The 19718-nt window shown below is 42.3% G+C and overlaps 1 protein-coding gene across 2 annotated transcripts in view; it reads left to right on the top strand.

Moving 5' to 3' along the window:
* LOC124009554 (TSC22 domain family protein 2-like) overlaps positions 1 to 19718 on the top strand; it is a 38014-nt gene that overhangs the window by 15890 nt on the left and 2406 nt on the right. The window contains exon 2 of one of the 2 annotated variants that reach the window (XM_046321445.1): positions 11121 to 11186. The exons of the other annotated variant lie outside the window; for it this stretch is intronic. Coding sequence (XP_046177401.1) covers positions 11121 to 11186 — 66 coding nt within the window. The remainder of the gene's footprint in view (positions 1 to 11120; positions 11187 to 19718) is intronic. 2 annotated transcript variants of the gene reach the window in all.

Here is a 19718-nt window from a genome sequence, read left to right as displayed (position 1 = left end):
GTGAATTCATTATGCTGTTATCGATGGATTTCACATTACTGGGACCTGGAACACGCTGTCGTACTCCTTGATCCAGAGCACCCCAAACATGTCTGAGTATACAGGCCTTTGAAGAACTGGGACATTTTCAGCTTCCACGAAGCTGAAAATCTTTGATGGCCGTGCATTATCATGCTGAAACATGAGGTGATGGTGGCAGATGAATAGCACGACAATGGGCATCACAATCTTGTCACGGGATGTCTCTGCATTTATATTGCCATCGATTTAAAATACAATTGTTTGTTTTTTGCAATTTAGGCCTGCCCACCATGGGGCACTCTGTTCACAACATTGACATCAGCAAACCGCATGCCCATACAACGTCATACAGGGATTCATCCATGAAGCGCACACCTCTCCAGCATGCCAGTGGCCATTGAAGGTGAGCATTTGCCCACTGAAGATGGTTATGACACCGGACTGCAGTCAGGTCATAACCCTGGTGAGGAGGACGAACACGCAGATACGCTTCCCTGAGACGGTTTCTGTCAGTTTGTGCAGAAATTCTTTGGTTGTTCAAGCCCACAGTTGCATCAGCTGTCCAGGTGGCTGGTCTCGGACGATCCCGCAGGTGAAGAAGCGTGGAAGTCCTGGCCTGGAGTGTTTGTTTGTGGTCTGCGGTTTTGGTTTGAAGTACTGCCAAATTCTCTAAAATTACATTGGAAGTAGTTTATAGTAGAGAAATAAAAATGTAATTCTCTGGCAACAGCTCTGGGTACATTCCTGTAAATGAGTAGCAATGTACATACAGGTAACTGACAAAATATAGGAAACAGTTAGGTAAATGATGGAGACTAAGTATATTGAAAGCAGGTGCTTCCACACGTGTGACTCCTGAGTTAATTAAGCAATTAACATCCCATTATGCAGAAGGCCATGAATAAAAATACCCAGTTGCCCTTTTATTTTTGCTACCATGGCTAGAAGAAGAGATCTCAGTAACTTTAAAAAAGGAGGGTCTCAGGAGCATATGGGGTTTAAAGTCACCAGATCTCAACCCAGTTAAACACTTATGGGAGATTCTGGAGTGGTGCCTGGGACAGCGTTTTCCACCACCAAAAAAAAACAAACACCAAATGATGGAATTTCTCCAGATACTTGTAGAATCTTGCCTGTCTCGGCGCACTGACGCTGTTCTGGCAGCTTGTAGTGGCCCAACGCCCTATCAAGAAACTTTATGTAGGCGGTTCCTTGATTTTGGCAGTTACCTGTACATGAAGGCATAAGTCTACATCCAGCCCCATACGCTTTACTTTGTTACCATTCAGCAGGCAAGGGGGCTCGTTTGGCTAAAACAGGTGAACAGAATTAGCCTACCACCCGGTAATCTTTTGCACTGCTTTGAACTCCCTTTAACTGCTTGTGGTTTGTGTTTTTAAGTCCCATCTGCCTTTTTGAATGCTATTCTAAAGAAAGGTGTATTGTTCTCCGCGGACCCACTCTGCCTGTCCCCGTCTTTAGGTTCTTCCTCAGTCATCAACTCTGCTCCAGGTACAGAGGCCCTCCATTGTTTGGAGAGGAAGGCATGTCAGCGCTTCGCTACCTAATAATAGACTGGCTAAACGGTTCCTTCATGGGGAAGTACTGTTACTGTACGAAGTATTGTTACTGTACGTCACCAAGGGCTATTTATGCACAGCATTTAGGTGAGCAGTGTTTAAGTGATCGGGTAACTGCCAACATAATGGAAACACTTGAGTAAATGAGGAACACAAAAGTACAGTTGAAGTCGGAAGTTTACATACACCTTAGCCAAATACATTTAAACTCAGTTTTTCACAATTCCTGACATTTAATCCTAGTAAAAATTCCCTGTTTTAGGTCAGTTAGGATCACCACTTTATTTCAATAACTTGAAATGTCTGGAATAATAGTAGAGTGATTTTTATTTCAGCTTTTATTTCTTTCATCACATTCCCAGTGGGTCAGAAGTTTACATACACTCAGTAAGTATTTGTTAGCATTGCCTTTAAATTGTTTGACTTGGGTCAAACATTTCAGGTAGCCTTCCACAAGCTTCCCAGAATAAGTTGGGTGAATTTATGCCCATCCCTCCTGACAGAGCTGGTGTAACTGAGTCAGGTTTGTAGGCCTCCTTGCTCGCACATGCTTTTTCAGTTCTGCCCGCACATTTTCTATTAGGATTGAGGTCAGGGCTTTGTGATGGCCACTCCCATACCTTGACTTTGTTGTCCTTAAGCCATTTTGCCAAGACTTTGGAAGTATGCTTGGGGTCATTGTCCATTTGGAAGACCCATTTGCGACCAAGCTTTAACTTCCTGACTGATGTCTTGAGCTGTTGCTTCAATATATCCACATAATTTTCCAGCCTCATGATGCCATCTATTTTGGGACATGCACCAGTCCCTCCTGCAGCAAAGCACCCCCACAACATAATGCTGCCACCCCCATGCTTCACAGTTGGGGTGGTGTTCTTCGGCTTGCAAGCCTCATCAGACCAGAGGACATTTCTCCAAAAAGTACGATCTTTGTCCCCATGTGCAGTTGCAAACCGTAGTCTGGCTTCTTTATGGCGGTTTTGGAGCAGTGGCTTCTTCCTTGCTGAGCGTCTTCAGGTTATGTCGATATAGGACTCGTTTTACTGTGGATATAAACACTTTTGTATCGGTTTCCTCCAGCACCATCACAAGGTCTTTTGCTGCTGTTCTGGGATTGATTTGCATTTTTCGCACCAAAGTATGTTCATCTCTAGGAGACTGAACATGTCTCCTTGAGTGGTATGATGCCTATTGGTCTCATGCTGTTTGTACTTGTGTATTGTTTGTACAGATGAACGTGGTACCTTCAGCGTTTGGAAATTGCTCCCAAGGATGAACCAAACTTGTGGAGGTCTACAATTTATTTCTTAGGTCTTGGCTGATTTATTTTGATTTTCCCATGATGTCAAGCAGAGGCACTGAGTTTGAAGGTAGGCCTTGAAATGCATCCACAGGTCCACGTCCAATTGACTCGAATGTCAATTAGCCTATTAGAAGCTTCTAAAGCCATGACGTCATTTTCTGGAATTTTACAAGCTGTTTAAAAGCACAGTCAACTTAGCATATGTAAACTTCTGACCCACTGGAATTGTGGAACAGTGAATTATAAGTGAAATAATCTCTGTAAACAATTGTTGGAAAAATTACTTGTCATGCACAAAGTAGATGTCCTAACTGACTTGCCAAAACTATAGTTTGTTAACGAGACATTTGTGGAGTGGTTGAAAAATGAGTTTTAATGACTCCAACCGAAGTGTATGCAAACGTCTGACTTCAACTGTAATGTGTTTGTGTGGCCATATGTAGTGGGGGTGTCAGTGTAAGGACTGTATGTGTGTGTGTGCCGAGTCCAGTGCAAAATAAGGCCAATGCTGGTAGTCATTTGATTTGCTATTTAGCAGTCATGTTTTGCATTTTTATGGCTTGGGGGTAGAAGCTGTTCAGGGTGCTGTTGGTTCCAGTCTTGCAGTACTGGTACCGCTTGCTGTGCTGTAGCAGAGAGAACAGTCTATGGCTAGGGTGGCTGGAGTCTTCTAAAAATGTTGTGGGCAGTCCTCTGATACCGCCTGGTATAGTCACAATATCAAACAATTCCTCCGATCAGAATTGGATCAGGCAGTGCATGGTTGACATTGATTAACCTGTTGTAACACCCCATTCCGGGTCCTGGAGCGTAATCAACTGACCCTAATTAGCATAACGCAACGCACACAAATATTCCTATTCATGAAGTCACAAGTGAAACATATTGAAACACAGCTTAGCCTTTTGTTAATCACCCTGTCGTCTCAGACTTTCAAAATATGCTTTTCAGCCAAAGCAAGACAAGCATTTGTGTAAGTTTATCGATAGCCTAGCATAGCATTATGTCCAGCTAGCAGCAGGTAACTTGGTCACGAATCAGAAAAGCAATCAAATTAAATCGTTTACCTTTTGAGCTTCGGATGTTTTCACTCACGAGACTCCCAGTTAGATAGCAAATGTTCCTTTTTTCCAAAAATATTATTTTTGTAGGCGAAATAGCTCCGTTTGTTCTTCACGTTTGGCTGAGAAATCGACTGGAAATTGCCGAAAAATATTCCAAATTAGCTCCATAATATCGACAGAAACATGGAAACCATTGTTTATAATCAATCCTCAAGGTGTTTTTCAAATATCTATTCGATAATATATCCATTGGTTTTTCAGTAGGAGCGAAGGGGAAAATGGCTACCTCTGTATTTTACGTGAGAATCACTCCGAGCCATCAGGTGACCAATGTAGCCGCTTACGCTTTTATTCTTCAACATAAAGGCGTAAAACTGTCACTATGCTGTAGACACCTTGGGGAATACGTAGAAAATGTAATATGGTTGATAGCCCATTCACTGCTCAATAGGGACGCACTGCCCCCTTGTAACAAGAGGATAAATTGCCTATATTCCTATTCCTATTTTCTGTAGCCTATTTCAATACATTTTTATTTACATAAAGCAAGAGAACAATGTAGACCGAGCTAAGAGTCTCAACAAAGCAGTGAAAAATATCCTGTCAGAATAAAAATATATTTTTGAATGCAGGAATCTGGGCCTTTTTTTTAGGATTCTCTGCTGTCTAATTATTATAGAAGCCCATATGTATTATTTGTGACCCAACACCTGGATTCGGTCCTATGTAGCAAAGTTTGGAATGGTGTTTTTTTTAATACATTTGATAAAAGTACAGACTGTAATCCGGAGACGGGTGTTTTTATAAAACAGCCTTCTTTCTGTGTTCTCTTTTTGGACTCTCTGCATTTGGCAATCATCGCTCTCCTTCCACCGAGCATTTCACTCATTTCAAAACAGTCAATTTCCATGACAACGACACTGTTTCTCCCCCACCATTGTCATCAGAAGACTCTACAATGTCTGGTTCAATGAAAAATGTTTTTCCTAAATCGGGGATTTCCTCTTTGTCAGTCAGCATGGCACAATCATCCTCCAGAAAGTAGGCCATCACGTTTTGCCACTTAGCTTTGTCGATAGCGCTAATAACTTCAAGGCAGCAACGTTGAGAACAGTAGCAAAACTGTCAGTTCTTCATACATTTCCAAAAAAGACGTGGTAGACAGGATTATCCACACATACTTAGCAGCTCATGTTATAGACAGAAGCATGCTACATGGCAGACCAGTCCAAACTTATCTCTCATGTCCAGCCCATTCATTCTCAGCCAATCATGGCTAGTGGGAGGATTTCTGTATTTTTCTGTGGCTCAATCAACTAGGCTCATTTTTTAAAAATATATATATTTTTTTACTAATGGCTTACAGTAAAAGTGACAGAGTTTTGTCGCCTCTAGTTGCACAGGTGAGAAGTTGGTTAAAATGAGGTAAAACAGGTTTCCATTTCCCTGTGTTAAAATCACCAACCACGAAAAACGATCCCTCTGGATGTGCATTTTCTTGTTTGCTTATGGCCTATACAGCTCTTTGATTGTGGTCTTAGTGCCAGCATCAGTTTGTGGTGGTAAATAGACAGCAAGGCATGACTAACCCCCCCCCCCCCACACTTGTCCTTTTGGACCTTGTTGTTGAAGGCCCGGATGGCAGTAGACAAGAAGGATATAATTCATATTGATGTTAATGATTCATTTCGAGAGTCATGATTATTGACTCTCTCTCTCTCTCTCTCTCTCTCTCTCTCTGACAAACAACCAAAGGGATCTCTAACAAACACAAACTACTAGGTCATCATTTGGGTCCACAACAAATAGATTGTTTATAATACCGGAAAAAAACACTGAGGCGCGCTCCAGTTCACGCGCACCAAATCAGTCGAGTCCACCTGGAGTGACACCTGCAATGAATAGGACTACTTCTTAATTTCCCAAAAGAAGAACATTGAACAATTTCTAAAGACTGTTGACATCTAGTGGAAGCCATAGGAACTGCAACCAGGTTCCTAATAATAAGGGTATCCCATAGAAAACATTTGGAAAATACTATGACCTCAAAATAAATTTCCCTGGATGGTTTGTCCTCAGGGTTTCGCCTGCCATATCAGTTATGTTATACTCACAGACATTATTTTAACAGTTTTAGAAACTTTTTGTTTTCTATCAAAATCTACCAATTGTATGCATATCTTAGCTTCTGGGCCTGAGAAACGGGCAGTTTACTTTGGACACGCTTTTCATCCGGAGGTGAAAATACTGCCCCCTTCCCAAAAGAGGTTAACATACCTTGCTTGCCCCTTGTTGAAGATTCATCTCTCCATCCATGATCTGATTTGACAAACAATCCCGTTGGGACCACTCGTATAATACTTGATTACCGGTAATTCTGAGCCTAGTGGCAGTTTTGCTCAAAGTATTGTTTGTTTTATGTATCATCTTTTTAAGCACATGACCAAATTAGTTTCTCACTGGTGGGCTGATAACGTTAATCTGAATCTCAGAGTCTGACTAATGACAACCAACTAGCTAAAATCAAACAAGCAACAACGCTATTTATCTGAGAAGTCGGCTTCAAGGATTGTTGACTAACTAGAAAACAGGAAGACAGCGTGCATGCAACCCTTTTCGACTGTGCACTCATTCCCCCCCCTCCCAAAAAAAGAACTGACAAAGATCTGTTTTGGTTCTAAACGTAGTCAATAAAGTGGTGAATTGAGCTTCAACAGTGTGCACGCCTTCTTTGTTATCCCAGAACCTACAGTGCATTCAGAAAGTATTCAGACCCATTTACTTTTTCCACATTTTGTTATGTTACAGCCTTATTCTAAAATGGATTCAATAATTTTCCCCCCTCATCAATCTACACACAATACCCAATAATGACAAAGCAAAAATGGGGTTTTAGAAATGTATGCATATTTATAAAAAATGTAAATTGACATTTCCATAAGTATTCTGACCCTTAACTCAGCACCTTTGGCAGCGATTACAGCCTCGAGTTTGACGCTACAAGCTTGGCACACCTGTATTTGGAGTTTGTCCCTATCCTCTCAAGCTCTGTCAGGTTGGATGGGAGCTTCGCTGCACAGCTATTTTCAGGTCTCTCCAGAGATGTTCAATCGGTTCAAGTCCAGGCTCTGGCTGGGCCACTCAAGGACATTCAGAGACTTGTCCTGAATCCACTCCTGCTTTGTCTTGGCTGTGTGCTTAGGATCGTTGTCCTGTTGGAAGGTGAATCTTCGCCCCAATCTGAAGTCCTGAGCGCTCTGGAGCAGGTTTTCATGAAGGATCTCTCTGTACTTTGCTCCAATCATCTTTGCCTTGATTGTGACTAGTCTCCCAGTCTCTGCCGCTGAAAAACATCCCAACAGCATGATGCTGCCACCACCATGCTTCATCGTAAGGAAGGAGTGACTTCCATTTGGCCTCTCTACCATAAAGGCCTGATTGGTGCTGCATAGATGGATGGTTGTCCTTCTGGAAGATTCTCCCATCTCCACAGAGGAACTCGAACTCTGGTGCACTCTGAGTGACCATCAGGTTCTTGGTCACCTCCCTGACCAAGGCCCTTCTCCCTCGATTGCTCTGTAAAGAATTTTGGTGGTTCCAAACTTCTATTTAAGTATGATGGAGGCCAATGTTCTTGGGGACCTTCAATGCTGCAGACATTTTTTTGGTACCCTTTCCCATGTCTGTGCCTCGACACAATCCTGTCTCGGAGCTCTACAGACAATTAATTTGATGTAATGGCTAGCCATTTTTGCTCTGACATGCGCAGTCAATTGTGGGACCTTATATAGACAGGTGTGTGCCTTTTCCAAATCATGTTCAATCGCGTTCGCTTTGTCATTATGGGGTATTGTGTGTAAATTGCGGAAAACAACATTTTTATGAAATCAATTTTAGAATAAGGCTGTAGCGTAACGAATTGTGGAAAAAAGGAAGTGGTCTGAAATACTTTCCAAATGCACTGTATGTTTTTAAGGATGTGCGTATGACCACATTTATGTAGACTGTATTGGTAGACCATCTACACCGGCCCAATGCTTTTACATCTTTAACAGGAGTTAAGGCTATAGGCCAGAGCTAGCAAGAAATGGGATGCTGCTCAATGACTCTTCACCTTTTATTTAACCAGGTAAGCTAGTTGAGAACAAGTTCTCATTTACAACTGCGACCTGGCTAACCAATGACCGCAAGATGACTCTCGCTTCCAACAAGTTTAGGATAGGATATCGATTGCTTTGCTTTATAAAATCTTATAATTAAAAAAAAGTAATTCTGAACTGCTAAAATCACTTCAATACTGTTAATATATTTTGATCACTTTTCACATCATTTTGCCCAGCTAATAGGCCTACCCACTGATCAAGCAACATCGGAAGTAGTGTGAACCTCTTATGAGCAGTACTCATTAGCTCCGGCGTACAGTTACTTATACACAAAATCCGCCACAATTGTATTCATAACTACATAGTTGATTGTAAATTACAACTTTGATAATTCTACATTACTAACTAGCTTCGTTATTTATTCTGTGTCTAAACCTGCCTGATTTTAATTGATCTGTAGCATGTTATCTTGAAGGGGCGAAGTCTGTTGCGACATTCTAAGGTCAGGTAAGTTGAAGCTAGCGTTTTTAGCAAGCTAGCTAATGTCAAACCTTAACTATTTCCTTAAGTAATAATACAATGATCTTTACAATAAAGAGTTTTAAAGTCTAGGTTGCTTAATTTGTCACACGACCTTCATTTAGCATATATCTATGTAATTAAAAGTCCAAATAAAGCTTGGCTACATTTTTACTGGCGCCTCATGGCCGCATCAGTTTGGACATAAGGCTGTAGACAATATGCATATCACCTGTACTTTGACATGTAGGCTTTTAAAAAAATGTATGTGCATGAAAAATGTATTTGAATATTATATTACCTCTGATCCAATTATGATATGAATAATTGTTTGATATTGTGATTTTTGTTATGTATACAGTACCAGTCAAATGTTTGGACACCTACTCATTCAAGTTTTTATAACATTGTTACTATTTTCTACGTTGTAGAATAATAGTGAAAACATTAAACTATGAAATAACAACTATGGAATCATGTCGTAACCAAGACAGTGTTAAACAAACCTAAATATATTTGAGATTCTTCAAAGTAGCCACCCGTTGTCTTGATGACAGCTTTAAACACTCTTGGCATTTTCTCAACCAGCTTCATGAGGTAGTCACCTGGAATAAATGTAAATTAGCAGGTGTGCCTTAAATTAATTGGTGGAATTTCTTTCCTTAATGCATTTGAGCCAATAGGTTGGGGTGGTATACAGAAGATAGCCCTATTTGGTAAAAGACCAAGTCCATATTATGGCAATAACAGCTCAAATAAGCAAAGACATACGACAGTTCATCATTACTTTAAGACAAGAAGGTCAGTCAATCTGGAAAATTTCAAGAACATTGGAAGATTCTTGAAGTGCAATCGCAAAAACCATCACGGGCTGTGATGAAACTGGCTCTCATGAGGACCACCACAGGAAATGAAGACCCATAGTTACTTCTGCTGCAGAGGATAAGTTCATTAGAGTTACCAGCCTCAGAAATTGCAGCCCAAATAAATGCTTCACAGAGTTCAAGTAACAGACACATCTCAACATCAACTGTTCAGAGGAGACTGCGTGAATCAGGCCTTCATGGTCAAATTGCTGTGAAGAAACCACTACTAAAGGACACTAATAAGAAGAAAAGACTTGCTTGGGCCAAGAAACACAATCAATGGACATTAGACCGGTGGATTTCAGTCCTTTGGTCAGATGAGTCCAAATTTGAGATTTTTAGTTCCAACCTCTGTCTTTGTGTGACGCAGAGTAGGGAAGTGGATGATCTCTGCATTTTCCCACCGTGAAGCATGGAGGAGGTAGTGTGATGTGGGGGTGCTTTGCTGGTGACACTGTCAGTGATTTTATTTTGAATTTAAAGCATACTTAACCAGCATGGCTACCACAGTGATCTGCAGAGATACGCCATCCCATCTGGTTTGCGCTTAGTGGGACTAAAATGTGTTTTTCTAAAGGCCTCCACAATCACTCAACCCAACTCAGGTGGTTTGGGATGAGTTGGACCGCAGAGTGAAGGAAAAGCAGCCAAAGAGTACCCAGCATATGTTGGAACTCCCTCAAGACTGTTTTAAAAAGCATTCCAGGTTAAGCTGGTTGAGAGTATGCCAAGAGTGCAAAGCTGTCAAGACAAAGGGTGGCTACTTTGAAGAATCTAAAATATAAATACAGGCCTATCTTAAGCTAAATATGGAGCACACAATTAAAAAATGCTTATCAAACTTAATTTAGCCAACAAATGTTTTAACAGAAAAAAAAACACGTTTTGAATATTTAAAGAATTGGTTTAAATAGGCCTACAGTAATAATAATAATAATAGTAATGATGATAGAAACATTTTGTTTTAAATAAAAAAATAAATGCATGCAAGTTGCGCACAGCCTACATTTGGCCGAACCACCGTTCTTATCATAGTCCTCTTTTTAATATTAAAACTTAGGCACAGTCTCTTACTTTCATTTGACCTCAATTTACGCAATCAACAGTCGCTTGGGGGTGGGCCATTTCCCTTCTCCTCATATGTCTCATAATCAAACGGTGTACTTGTGGCCTCAAAGGCCCCATAGTCAGGGCATAAGCAGTAATGTTAACCATCTGAGCTCGCCCCCCCTATCAACAGCGGTTGGCAAAATATAATTTTCTTACTCTGTAGACCTCAACACTTAAATTGTTTTTACAGTTTTAGCCTCCGTTGTCTGAACTGCTTTCAAAATATTTAAAGTAGGGGTACAAGTACAGTGCAGTGTGTTTCACTCTACAGGCACTTTGTTCTTTGAAACTCCCCATAAGTGAGTTTTTTTTCAAATTTTTTATTTGAATATTTGTAAATTGCGTACTGTTCTGTTTGCTACCTTGAACTCAATTTAGTGAAAGGCTTTTAGGCATACATTAGTGTCTATCCTCCTAACTAGTTAGCTTTGCACACAGGGTATTCTACCTCCAAGACATTTTACAATACGAGCCTTGCTTTCTCTTGTCTGTCTTCTGATTCACCCCCCTCACTCTCTTTTTCTCCCTGTTTTCTCTGACTTTTGTTGGCACAGGAACCCCTCCATTGCGTTCTACCAGGCCTTCCAGTCTGGCAGCAGGCTGCGGGCCCACAGTGATAGGTACTGGACTGGATGGGACAGGCCTGCCTGTGTGTGGTTATGGTGCAGTGCATTTGCAGCTCAGCAGCAGTAGTGAGCTTTCCTTTGTGGATGTGCATGGCTGGAAACAGAGCATGGCAGCGGAGATGTGTTGGCCAGCCAAACCCCTCACACTCTGCCAATAGGCCTACATTAATAGCTGCCTTCTCAGTAACATGAAGCCCCACTAAAGCCCATAAACAAACAGTTGTTCCCTGAACCTCCCCTCAACTGACTCACGCTGGTCAGTGTATGACATGGAACAGAGGGGTGCTATAAAGGGCAAGCCACTTTTAGTCATAATATGAAGTCATCAATAGGAATAGTCGGGTGATTTAAATCAAACATACCAAAGCCAATACCTTTCCCTAACACTCCCACTTACAAAGCAGATTTGCCAGTCTATTATGACCTCTCACATAGCCCTTTCTGAGTGCTAGATTGAGTGTGCATTCAGGAGGCAGGACGTTCTTGAGAAGCCTCTATACAAATGAAAAGGGAACCATATAAAACTATATCTGACAGGAGAGCACCAGACGGGAAATGAAAGTGTGTTGTTAAAGCAACTCCTTGCTGACAGACACCAGGGAGGAGAACTGTACACACAGGCAGTAATTTCATACACCCGACCACCTCCAGCCAATTACACTGTGTGCCTGAAACCCACTCGCACTAAAGCATCGATTGATTGACTGACTGGCTGACTTCGAGAGCACTGACTGAGTGCTTTCTAACTGGGACGCTGCAGTAACAGCATGTACTTCTTCTGCCTGGAATAGTACATGCAGATTTCAGTTGTGCTGTGTTTGGAGACTACTGTTACTGCAGGCACCTGGAATGTACTGCATATCTCTAGTTGGTTTCCATCACCAGCACCACTGCGGGATGGCAGGGGAGTTGCGCTTCACTTCCTGTTTTAGAGGTGCTGATTGTAAGAGTGTTCCGTGGGTACACACTTCCACGAGTGCCTGTTTCCATGGCAGAAAGGCAAACAGGCCAGGCTTTGTGCGCAAGTCATCTGTGGATCTCAATGTTGCCCCTGGTGCTCTGAGTTTGTATTTCAGGTCAGTTATTCGACCTCATTTGGTAAACAATTGGGCTCTCTCAACATCATGCTCCACTGTTTCCCCCTGATGTTGTTGCACTGTAACAACAAGATGGATATCCAAATAGCCCGTTCTCTTGCATGAAGAAATGCTAGTGTGTTTGTGTATCCTTTTGCATTCCGTCAAATTCCTTCTAGTTACGAAATTCATCTGCTTGTAGTCACGCATGTTTGTGAAATGCCTTTCATGGTAGAAGCAGGTAGGTACATTCAAAGGTGTCACGGCAGTCAAGCCCACCAGCAGATACTGAACATGTGGACTGGCCTCGCTTTTGAGCTGTTTTTATCATATGCCAAGCTGAGCCAGAGGCCCCAACTGGGCTTCCCTCTCACTGAAGTTACTGATCCCAGTGATGGCAACAGTGGCCAGGGGCAAGGTATGACAACTATCCCAGGGTCCTACTCCGTTGCTCCCGCCTCAGTCCCTGTCAATGTAGCAGCACTTTGTGACTGTCCACTCTTTGGTGGCTAATGCATCTTTTGATTCACATTCCTCTTCTCTCTTGAACCCTTGAGTTTCGGAAATCGTCTCGGTCATTCTGTTTGTAACAACAAACCCTAATTCAAACTCCATTAACTTCTTAGGGTATAGGGGGCTAACCGTTCAGTTTATTTTTTTGAGTCTCTGTTCACTGTGTTCTCATTGGGAAATGATATTTCTTAGGAACTTGTTTTCAGTTCCTACCGCTTCCACTGGATGTCACCAGTCTTTGGAATTTGGTTGAGGTTATTCATTTGTGCAATGAAGAAGTACAGCCATCTAGGAACTGCGTAACACTGAGAGTTGCGCAAGACTTGAAAAGTAGCTTGGTTGTTGTCTTCCTGTATTGAACACAGATAGACCCGTCTTCAATTTGATCGATTATTAACGTTTAAAAATATCTAAAGTTGTATTACAAAAGTAGTTTGAAATGTTTTGGCAAAGTTTACAGGCAACTTTTGAAATATTTTGTAGTGACGTTGCGCAATTTGGAATCTGTTTTTTTCTGGATCAAACGCGCCAAATAAATGGACATTTTGGATATATATGGACGGAATTAATCGAACAAAAGGACCAATTGTGATGTTCATGGGACATATTGGAGTGGCAACAAAAGAAGCTCATCAAAGGTAAGTTTTATTTTATGTCTGTGTTTTGTGTAGCGCCTGCAGGGTTGAAATATGCTACTGTCTTTGTTTATTGTTGTGCTATCATCAGATAATAGCTGCTTATGCTTTCGCCGAAAAGCCTTTTTAGAATCTGACATGTTGGCTGGATTCACAACGAGTGTAGCTTTAATTTAGTATCTTACATGTGTGATTTAATAAAAGTTAGATTTTCATATCATTTCATTTGAATTTGCCGCGCAGCATTTTCCCTGACGCAAGCGTCCCCTATACCATAAGAAGTTAAGCTCGGTCCAGTGATTGTACAAGCTAAACTTTATAGAGTTGCGCAAAATGGACGATTGCAGCTTTTTGTTTGATCTCAACCCAACCCTGAGCCCTGTGTGGGCTCTGACGAACAGAGGCGGTTTTACACCGCTTACCTTTACCCAGGTAGAGCCGGAGGAGTACCTTTTACACTACGTACTGTACGTGTTTGAAGCCAGAAGCTTTAGCAAAGAGTTAGGCCTACGTGGCTTTAACGAGTCAGTGGCTCAGAGAAGGTCACATGTTCAAAGGGGCTTGAGAAAACTGAAGCTTGTTACACCACCTGGCCACACATTGTTTTGCCTTAAACCAAAAAAAAATCAACTCTCAGGAGTAATTTAGTTTGTTTGACAATTTGTGTACGACTTTTAGACACTCATGCTGCCATTCTGGCTTTGGTAGCTAGTTCTGTTATTTTTCTTGGTCTGTTGAGGAGTGCAAGGATTATGTAATTGGTAGGATTTCACCAAACACAAATTCTTAAAGTAGCTTAATTTGAGTGGGCAGTAGGCACTGCCCAGACTGATCTATGATCAGCTGGTTTGTGGCAGCTCTCACCTGTGCTGAATACCACCTGTTCTGGTCCAGCACCAGCTATTTTTGCCCCCCCCACATGTCCTTTACACTGAATAGCACAGTCTCTTCTATTTACTGTGCCTATTGGCCAGAACTGACCGAGGTGTCACTGTCCTCATGGTCACACGTCTAGTGTAAATTCAACTCTGCCACAGCTGTGTAGTTACTCTACCATCCACCCCAAAATGGTGGGGGTTCCACCATAGCCCTGCCAGTGGCTGGCTTTTTCCAAACTCTTTATCGAACATGGAAAAACTACACTAATGTACTCCATTCTATCGTTTTCCTGTAAACCAGGCCAGTGTTCTCTAGTATTGGTCTTTTTCAAGCTGTCTTTAATTAAAATGAATAAACGCACTCCGGTCTGTCCCAGTGTCTGAATTCCGGAACGCTGGTATTAACGGTTTACGCCCCCAGTTAGGCAGTTTTAGTGTACAGTAGCTCGCTAGAGAGCCTTATGTTTTATTACTGATTGTTTTTGATATTATTAATGCACGACTAGCCTGATTATCTTGTCATTAAAGTGCAATAGGACCAGTGACCAAGTGCTTTGGTTTAGGAAAATGACTAGGCCTACTTCAAATGATTTAGGCTAGCCCATGCATTTGATTGAATCATTTGAACTGATTTATTGTTTTGGTCTCATACTGACACAGGACTAGTCTGGAGGTATTTGGGCTTGGGGCCCATCACAAGATCTGTGCTTTTACAGAGGGAGAGAGCCGTTGGGTCAGGCCCATTTTGAAAACTCACAGCAGGCAGGAAACCTAATAGGAGGGACTGTGTGCACGCTAGGAACTGACCTAATTGAAACAAATTTGAGCAGTGTAGGGTGAGGTTTGTTTTTCTGGGTATACATAACTCTTTGACTGTTTTGAAATCTTTCGAATACTTCGAGCGTTCGCTTTAGCCTGCCTGAAGGGCCAGGTGGTGGGGGGGTTATACTTTTCAAGTCTTTTCAATTGCAACAGGCAAGCTCAATCAACCACAGATACTACTTGAAATATTTTCAAATACTATATTTGAATCCAGGTCTGGTGTAGTGAGTGTGCGCTGAGCTTGCCTCTTGCTTGTGTGTACGTTGTGTCTTTATATGTTTTGGGGAAGTGTGCCTACTGCCTCCTTGCATGTGAAATGTTTTGTCTTACTCAGCTTTTGTTATCCATCATCCTCTTGTCAGCGAGACCAAAGTGTAGGTTTGTGGTACAAAAAGTCACTGTACTGGCTGAAGTGCTGGGAGAACGTTCCTCCCTGGAGGAGCCTGTTGATGGTAATCTCCTTGTGCTTCCGCTCCTCTTGGACAAGTACATTTGGATGGTGAAAGAACATAATGTCTTGTGCTTCGCCGTGTTCATCAACACTTATTTTGAGGGAACCTCTGAGCGTGTGTGTGAGCATTAGAGCCCGAGTAAACAAAAAAGAAGCGGATGTGCAGGACAGCTTTCTGAAGTGTTAATCATGACATGGTGCAATTAGTTGACACACTGATAAGAATGGCACCAAATGTCAACCCATTACAATCGGTCTGTGCTGGTAAAGGTAACCACATCCATATCTGGTTGGAGTCATTAAAACTTGTTTTTCAACCACTCCACAAATGTATCCAATTTGTAAGTCGCTCTGGATAAGAGCGTCTGCTAAATGACTTAAATGTAAATGTAAATGTATTGTTAACCAACTATAGTTTTGGCAGGTCGGTTAGGACATCTACTTTGTGCATGACATGTCATTTTTTTCCAACAATTGTTTACAGATTGTTTAACTTATAATTCTCTGTATTACAATTCCAGTGGGTCAGAAGTTTACATATGCTAAGGTGACACGGCCTGGAAAATTCCAGAAAATTATGTCCTGGTTTTAGAAGCTTCTGATAGGCCAATTGACATCATTTGAGTCAATTTGAGGTGTACCTGTGGATGTATTTCAAGGCCTACCTTCAAACTCAGTGCCTCTTTGTTTGACATCATGGGAAAATCAAAAGAAATCAGCCAAGACCTCAGAAAATACACTGCTCAAAAAAATAAAGAACACTTAAACAACACAATGTAACTCCAAGTCAATCGCACTTCTGTGAAATCAAACTGTCCACTTAGGAAGCAACACTGATTGACAATACATTTCACATGCTGTTGTGCAAATGGAATAGACAACTGGTGGAAATTATAGGCAATTAGCAAGACACCCCCAATAAAGGAGTGGTTCTGCAGGTGGTGACCACAGACCACTTCTCAGTTCCTATGCTTCCTGGCTGATGTTTTGGTCACTTTTGAATGCTGGCGGTGCTTTCACTCTAGTGGTAGCATGAGACAGAGTCTACAACCCACACAAGTGGCTCAGTTTGTGCAGCTCATCCAGGATGGCACATCAATGCGAGCTGTGGCAAGAAGGTTTGCTGTGTCTGTCAGCGTAGTGTCCAGAGCATGGAGGCGCTACCAGGAGACAGGCCAGTACATCAGGAGACGTGGAGGAGGCTGTAGGAGGGCAACAACCCAGCAGCAGGACCGCTACCTCTGCCTTTGTGTAAGGAGGAGCACTGCCAGAGCCCTGCAAAATGACCTCCAGCAGGCCACAAATGTGCATGTGTCTGCTCAAACGGTCAGAAACAGACTCCATGAGGGCCCGACGTCCACAGGTGGGGGTTGTGCTTACAGCCCAACACCGTGCAGGACGTTTGGCATTTGCCAGAGAACACAAAGATTGGCAAATTCGCCACTGGCGTCCTGTGCTCTTCATAGATGAAAGCAGGTTCACACTGAGCACATGTGACAAACGTGACAGTCTGGAGACGCCGTGGAGAACGTTCTGCTGCCTGCAACATCCTCCAGCAAGACCGGTTTGGCGGTGGGTCAGTCATGGTGTGGGGTGGCATTTCTTTGGGGGGCCGCACAGACCTCAATGTGCTTGCCAGAGGTAGCTTGACTGCCAATAGGTACCGAGATGAGATCCTCAGACCCCTTGTGAGACCATATGCTGGTGCGGTTGGCCCTGGGTTCCTCCTAATGCAAGACAATGCTCTACCTCACCTCATGTGACTGGAGTGTCAACAGTTCCTGCAAGAGGAAGGCATTGATGCTATGGACTGGCCCGCCCGTTCCCCAGACCTGAATCCAATTGAGCACATCTGGAACATCATGTATCGTTCCATCCAGACTGTCCAGGAGTTGGCGGATGCTTTAGTCCAGGTCTGGGAGGTGATCCCTCAGGAGACCATCCGCCACCTCATCAGGAGCATGCCCAGGTGTTGTAGGGAGGTCATACAGGCACGTGGAGGCCACACACACTACTGAGCCTCATTTTGACTTGTTTTAAGGACATTACATCAAAGTTGGATCAGCCTGTAGTGTGGTTTTCCACTTTAATTTTGAGTGTGACTCCAAATCCAGACCTCCATGGGTTGATTAAATTTGATTTCCATTGATAATTTTTGTGTGATTTTGTTGTCAGCACATTCAACTATGTAAAGAAAAAAGTATTTAATAATAATATTTCATTCATTCAGATCTAGGATGTGTTATTTTAGTGTTCCCTTTTTTTGAGCAGTGTATATATTTAACATAATTCATACTGTGAAGAATTCAGAAAAATAGTATGACATTTTGGCCATATCGCCCAGCTCCAGTGTGAAGTGCAATTGAGATTGCATCATCTGTGGATCTATTAGGGTGGTATGTTAATTGGAGTGGGTCTTGGATGATGGTGTTGATGTGTGCCATGACCAGCTTTTAAAGTGCTTCATGATTACAGATGTGAGTTACGGGGCAATAGACGATTAAAGGTCACATTGCAGAATTATTACACCTGTTGAATGAATGAATGCATTTGACAGATTTTTAAAATGTATTCTTGCGTCAAACAATGCAATACAAAAAGTTGAGACTTATTTCCATTCTGGTCCTCAACTTTGATGGACAGGGTCACACGATGTGTTCGCTGTAGTTTTGTCAGTTTCCGTTGCACATTCAACTTGTGAAAAGCACAGTATATACAGTGGGGTCTGGAATTATTGGATCCCTTTATAAAGATTAGCAAAAAATAGAAATACTGTTAAATACGTTTTACAAATAATTTATACTAATACAATTTCTCAGAGAAAAAATGTTTAACAAATAATCTGAAAAAAATACTATTGGATCCCCGGTTTTCAATAGGCTACTCTATAGCACCCTCCCCTTGTGAGGCTAATGACATTATTTGGAGAACACATTGGTGTGCATGGCCAAAGACCTGTCATATGACCATAATAATAAATAAAAGACCGACTGCTGCACAGTACAATCGACTGGCCAAGGCTTTTGACTCTGTCAATCACCGTATTCTTATCGACAGCCTTGGTTTCTCAAATGACTGCCTCGCCTGGTTCACCAACTACTTCTCAGAGTTAAGTGTGTCAAATCGGAGGGCCTGTTGTCCAGACCTCTGGCAGTCTCTATGGGGGTACCACAGGGTTCAATTCTCAGGCCAACTCTTTTCTCTGTATATATCAACGATGTCGCTCTTGATTCCCTGATCCACCTCCTATGCAGACGACACCATTCTGTATACATCTGGCCCTTCTTTGGACACTGTTAACTAACCTCCAGATGAGCTTCAATGCCATACAACACTCCTTCCGTGGCCTCCAACTGCTCTTAAACGCTAGTAAAACCAAATGCATGCTTTTCAACCGTTCGCTGCCCGCACCCGCCCGCCCGGCTAGCATCACTACTCTGGATGGTTCTGACTTAGAATATGTGGACAACTACAAATACCTAGGTGTCTGGCTAGACTGTAAACTCTCCTTCCAGACTCACATTAAGCATCTCCAATCCAAAATTAAATCTAGAATTGGCTTCCTATTTCACAACAAAACCTCCTTCACTCACGCTGCCAAACATACCCCCGCCAAACTGACTATCCTACCGATCCTCGACTTCAGCGGTGTCATTTACAAAATAGCTTCCAATACTCTACTCAGCAAACTGGATGCAGTCTATCACAGTGCCATCCGCTACATATTCGTCGCCAGACCCACTTGCGCCAGGTCACCTATTCTGTGCTAGGTAAAGCTCCGCCTTATCTCAGCTCACTGGCCACGATAACATCACCACCCGTAGCACGCGCTCCAGCAGGTATATCTCACCAGTCTTCCCCAATGCCAACACCTTCTTTGGCTGCCGTTCCTTCCAGTTCTCTGCTGCCTATGACTGGAAAAAATTTGAAAATCGCTGGAGACTTATATTTCCCTCACAAACTTTTAAACATCAGCTATTTGAGCAGCTAACCAATCGCTGCAGCTGTTCATAGCCCATCTGTAATTAGCCCACACAATCTACCTACCTCATCCCCATATTGTTTTTATTTACTTTTCTGCTCTTTTGCACACCAGTATTTCTGCTTCACATCACCATCTGCTCATCTATCACTCCAGTGTTCATTTGCTC

This window comes from Oncorhynchus gorbuscha, linkage group LG22 (assembly GCF_021184085.1).
Source record: "Oncorhynchus gorbuscha isolate QuinsamMale2020 ecotype Even-year linkage group LG22, OgorEven_v1.0, whole genome shotgun sequence".
Taxonomy (NCBI): Eukaryota; Metazoa; Chordata; class Actinopteri; order Salmoniformes; family Salmonidae; genus Oncorhynchus; species Oncorhynchus gorbuscha.
Note: the sequence above shows the minus strand (reverse complement) of the source record. Positions and strands in the feature narration are given on the sequence as shown.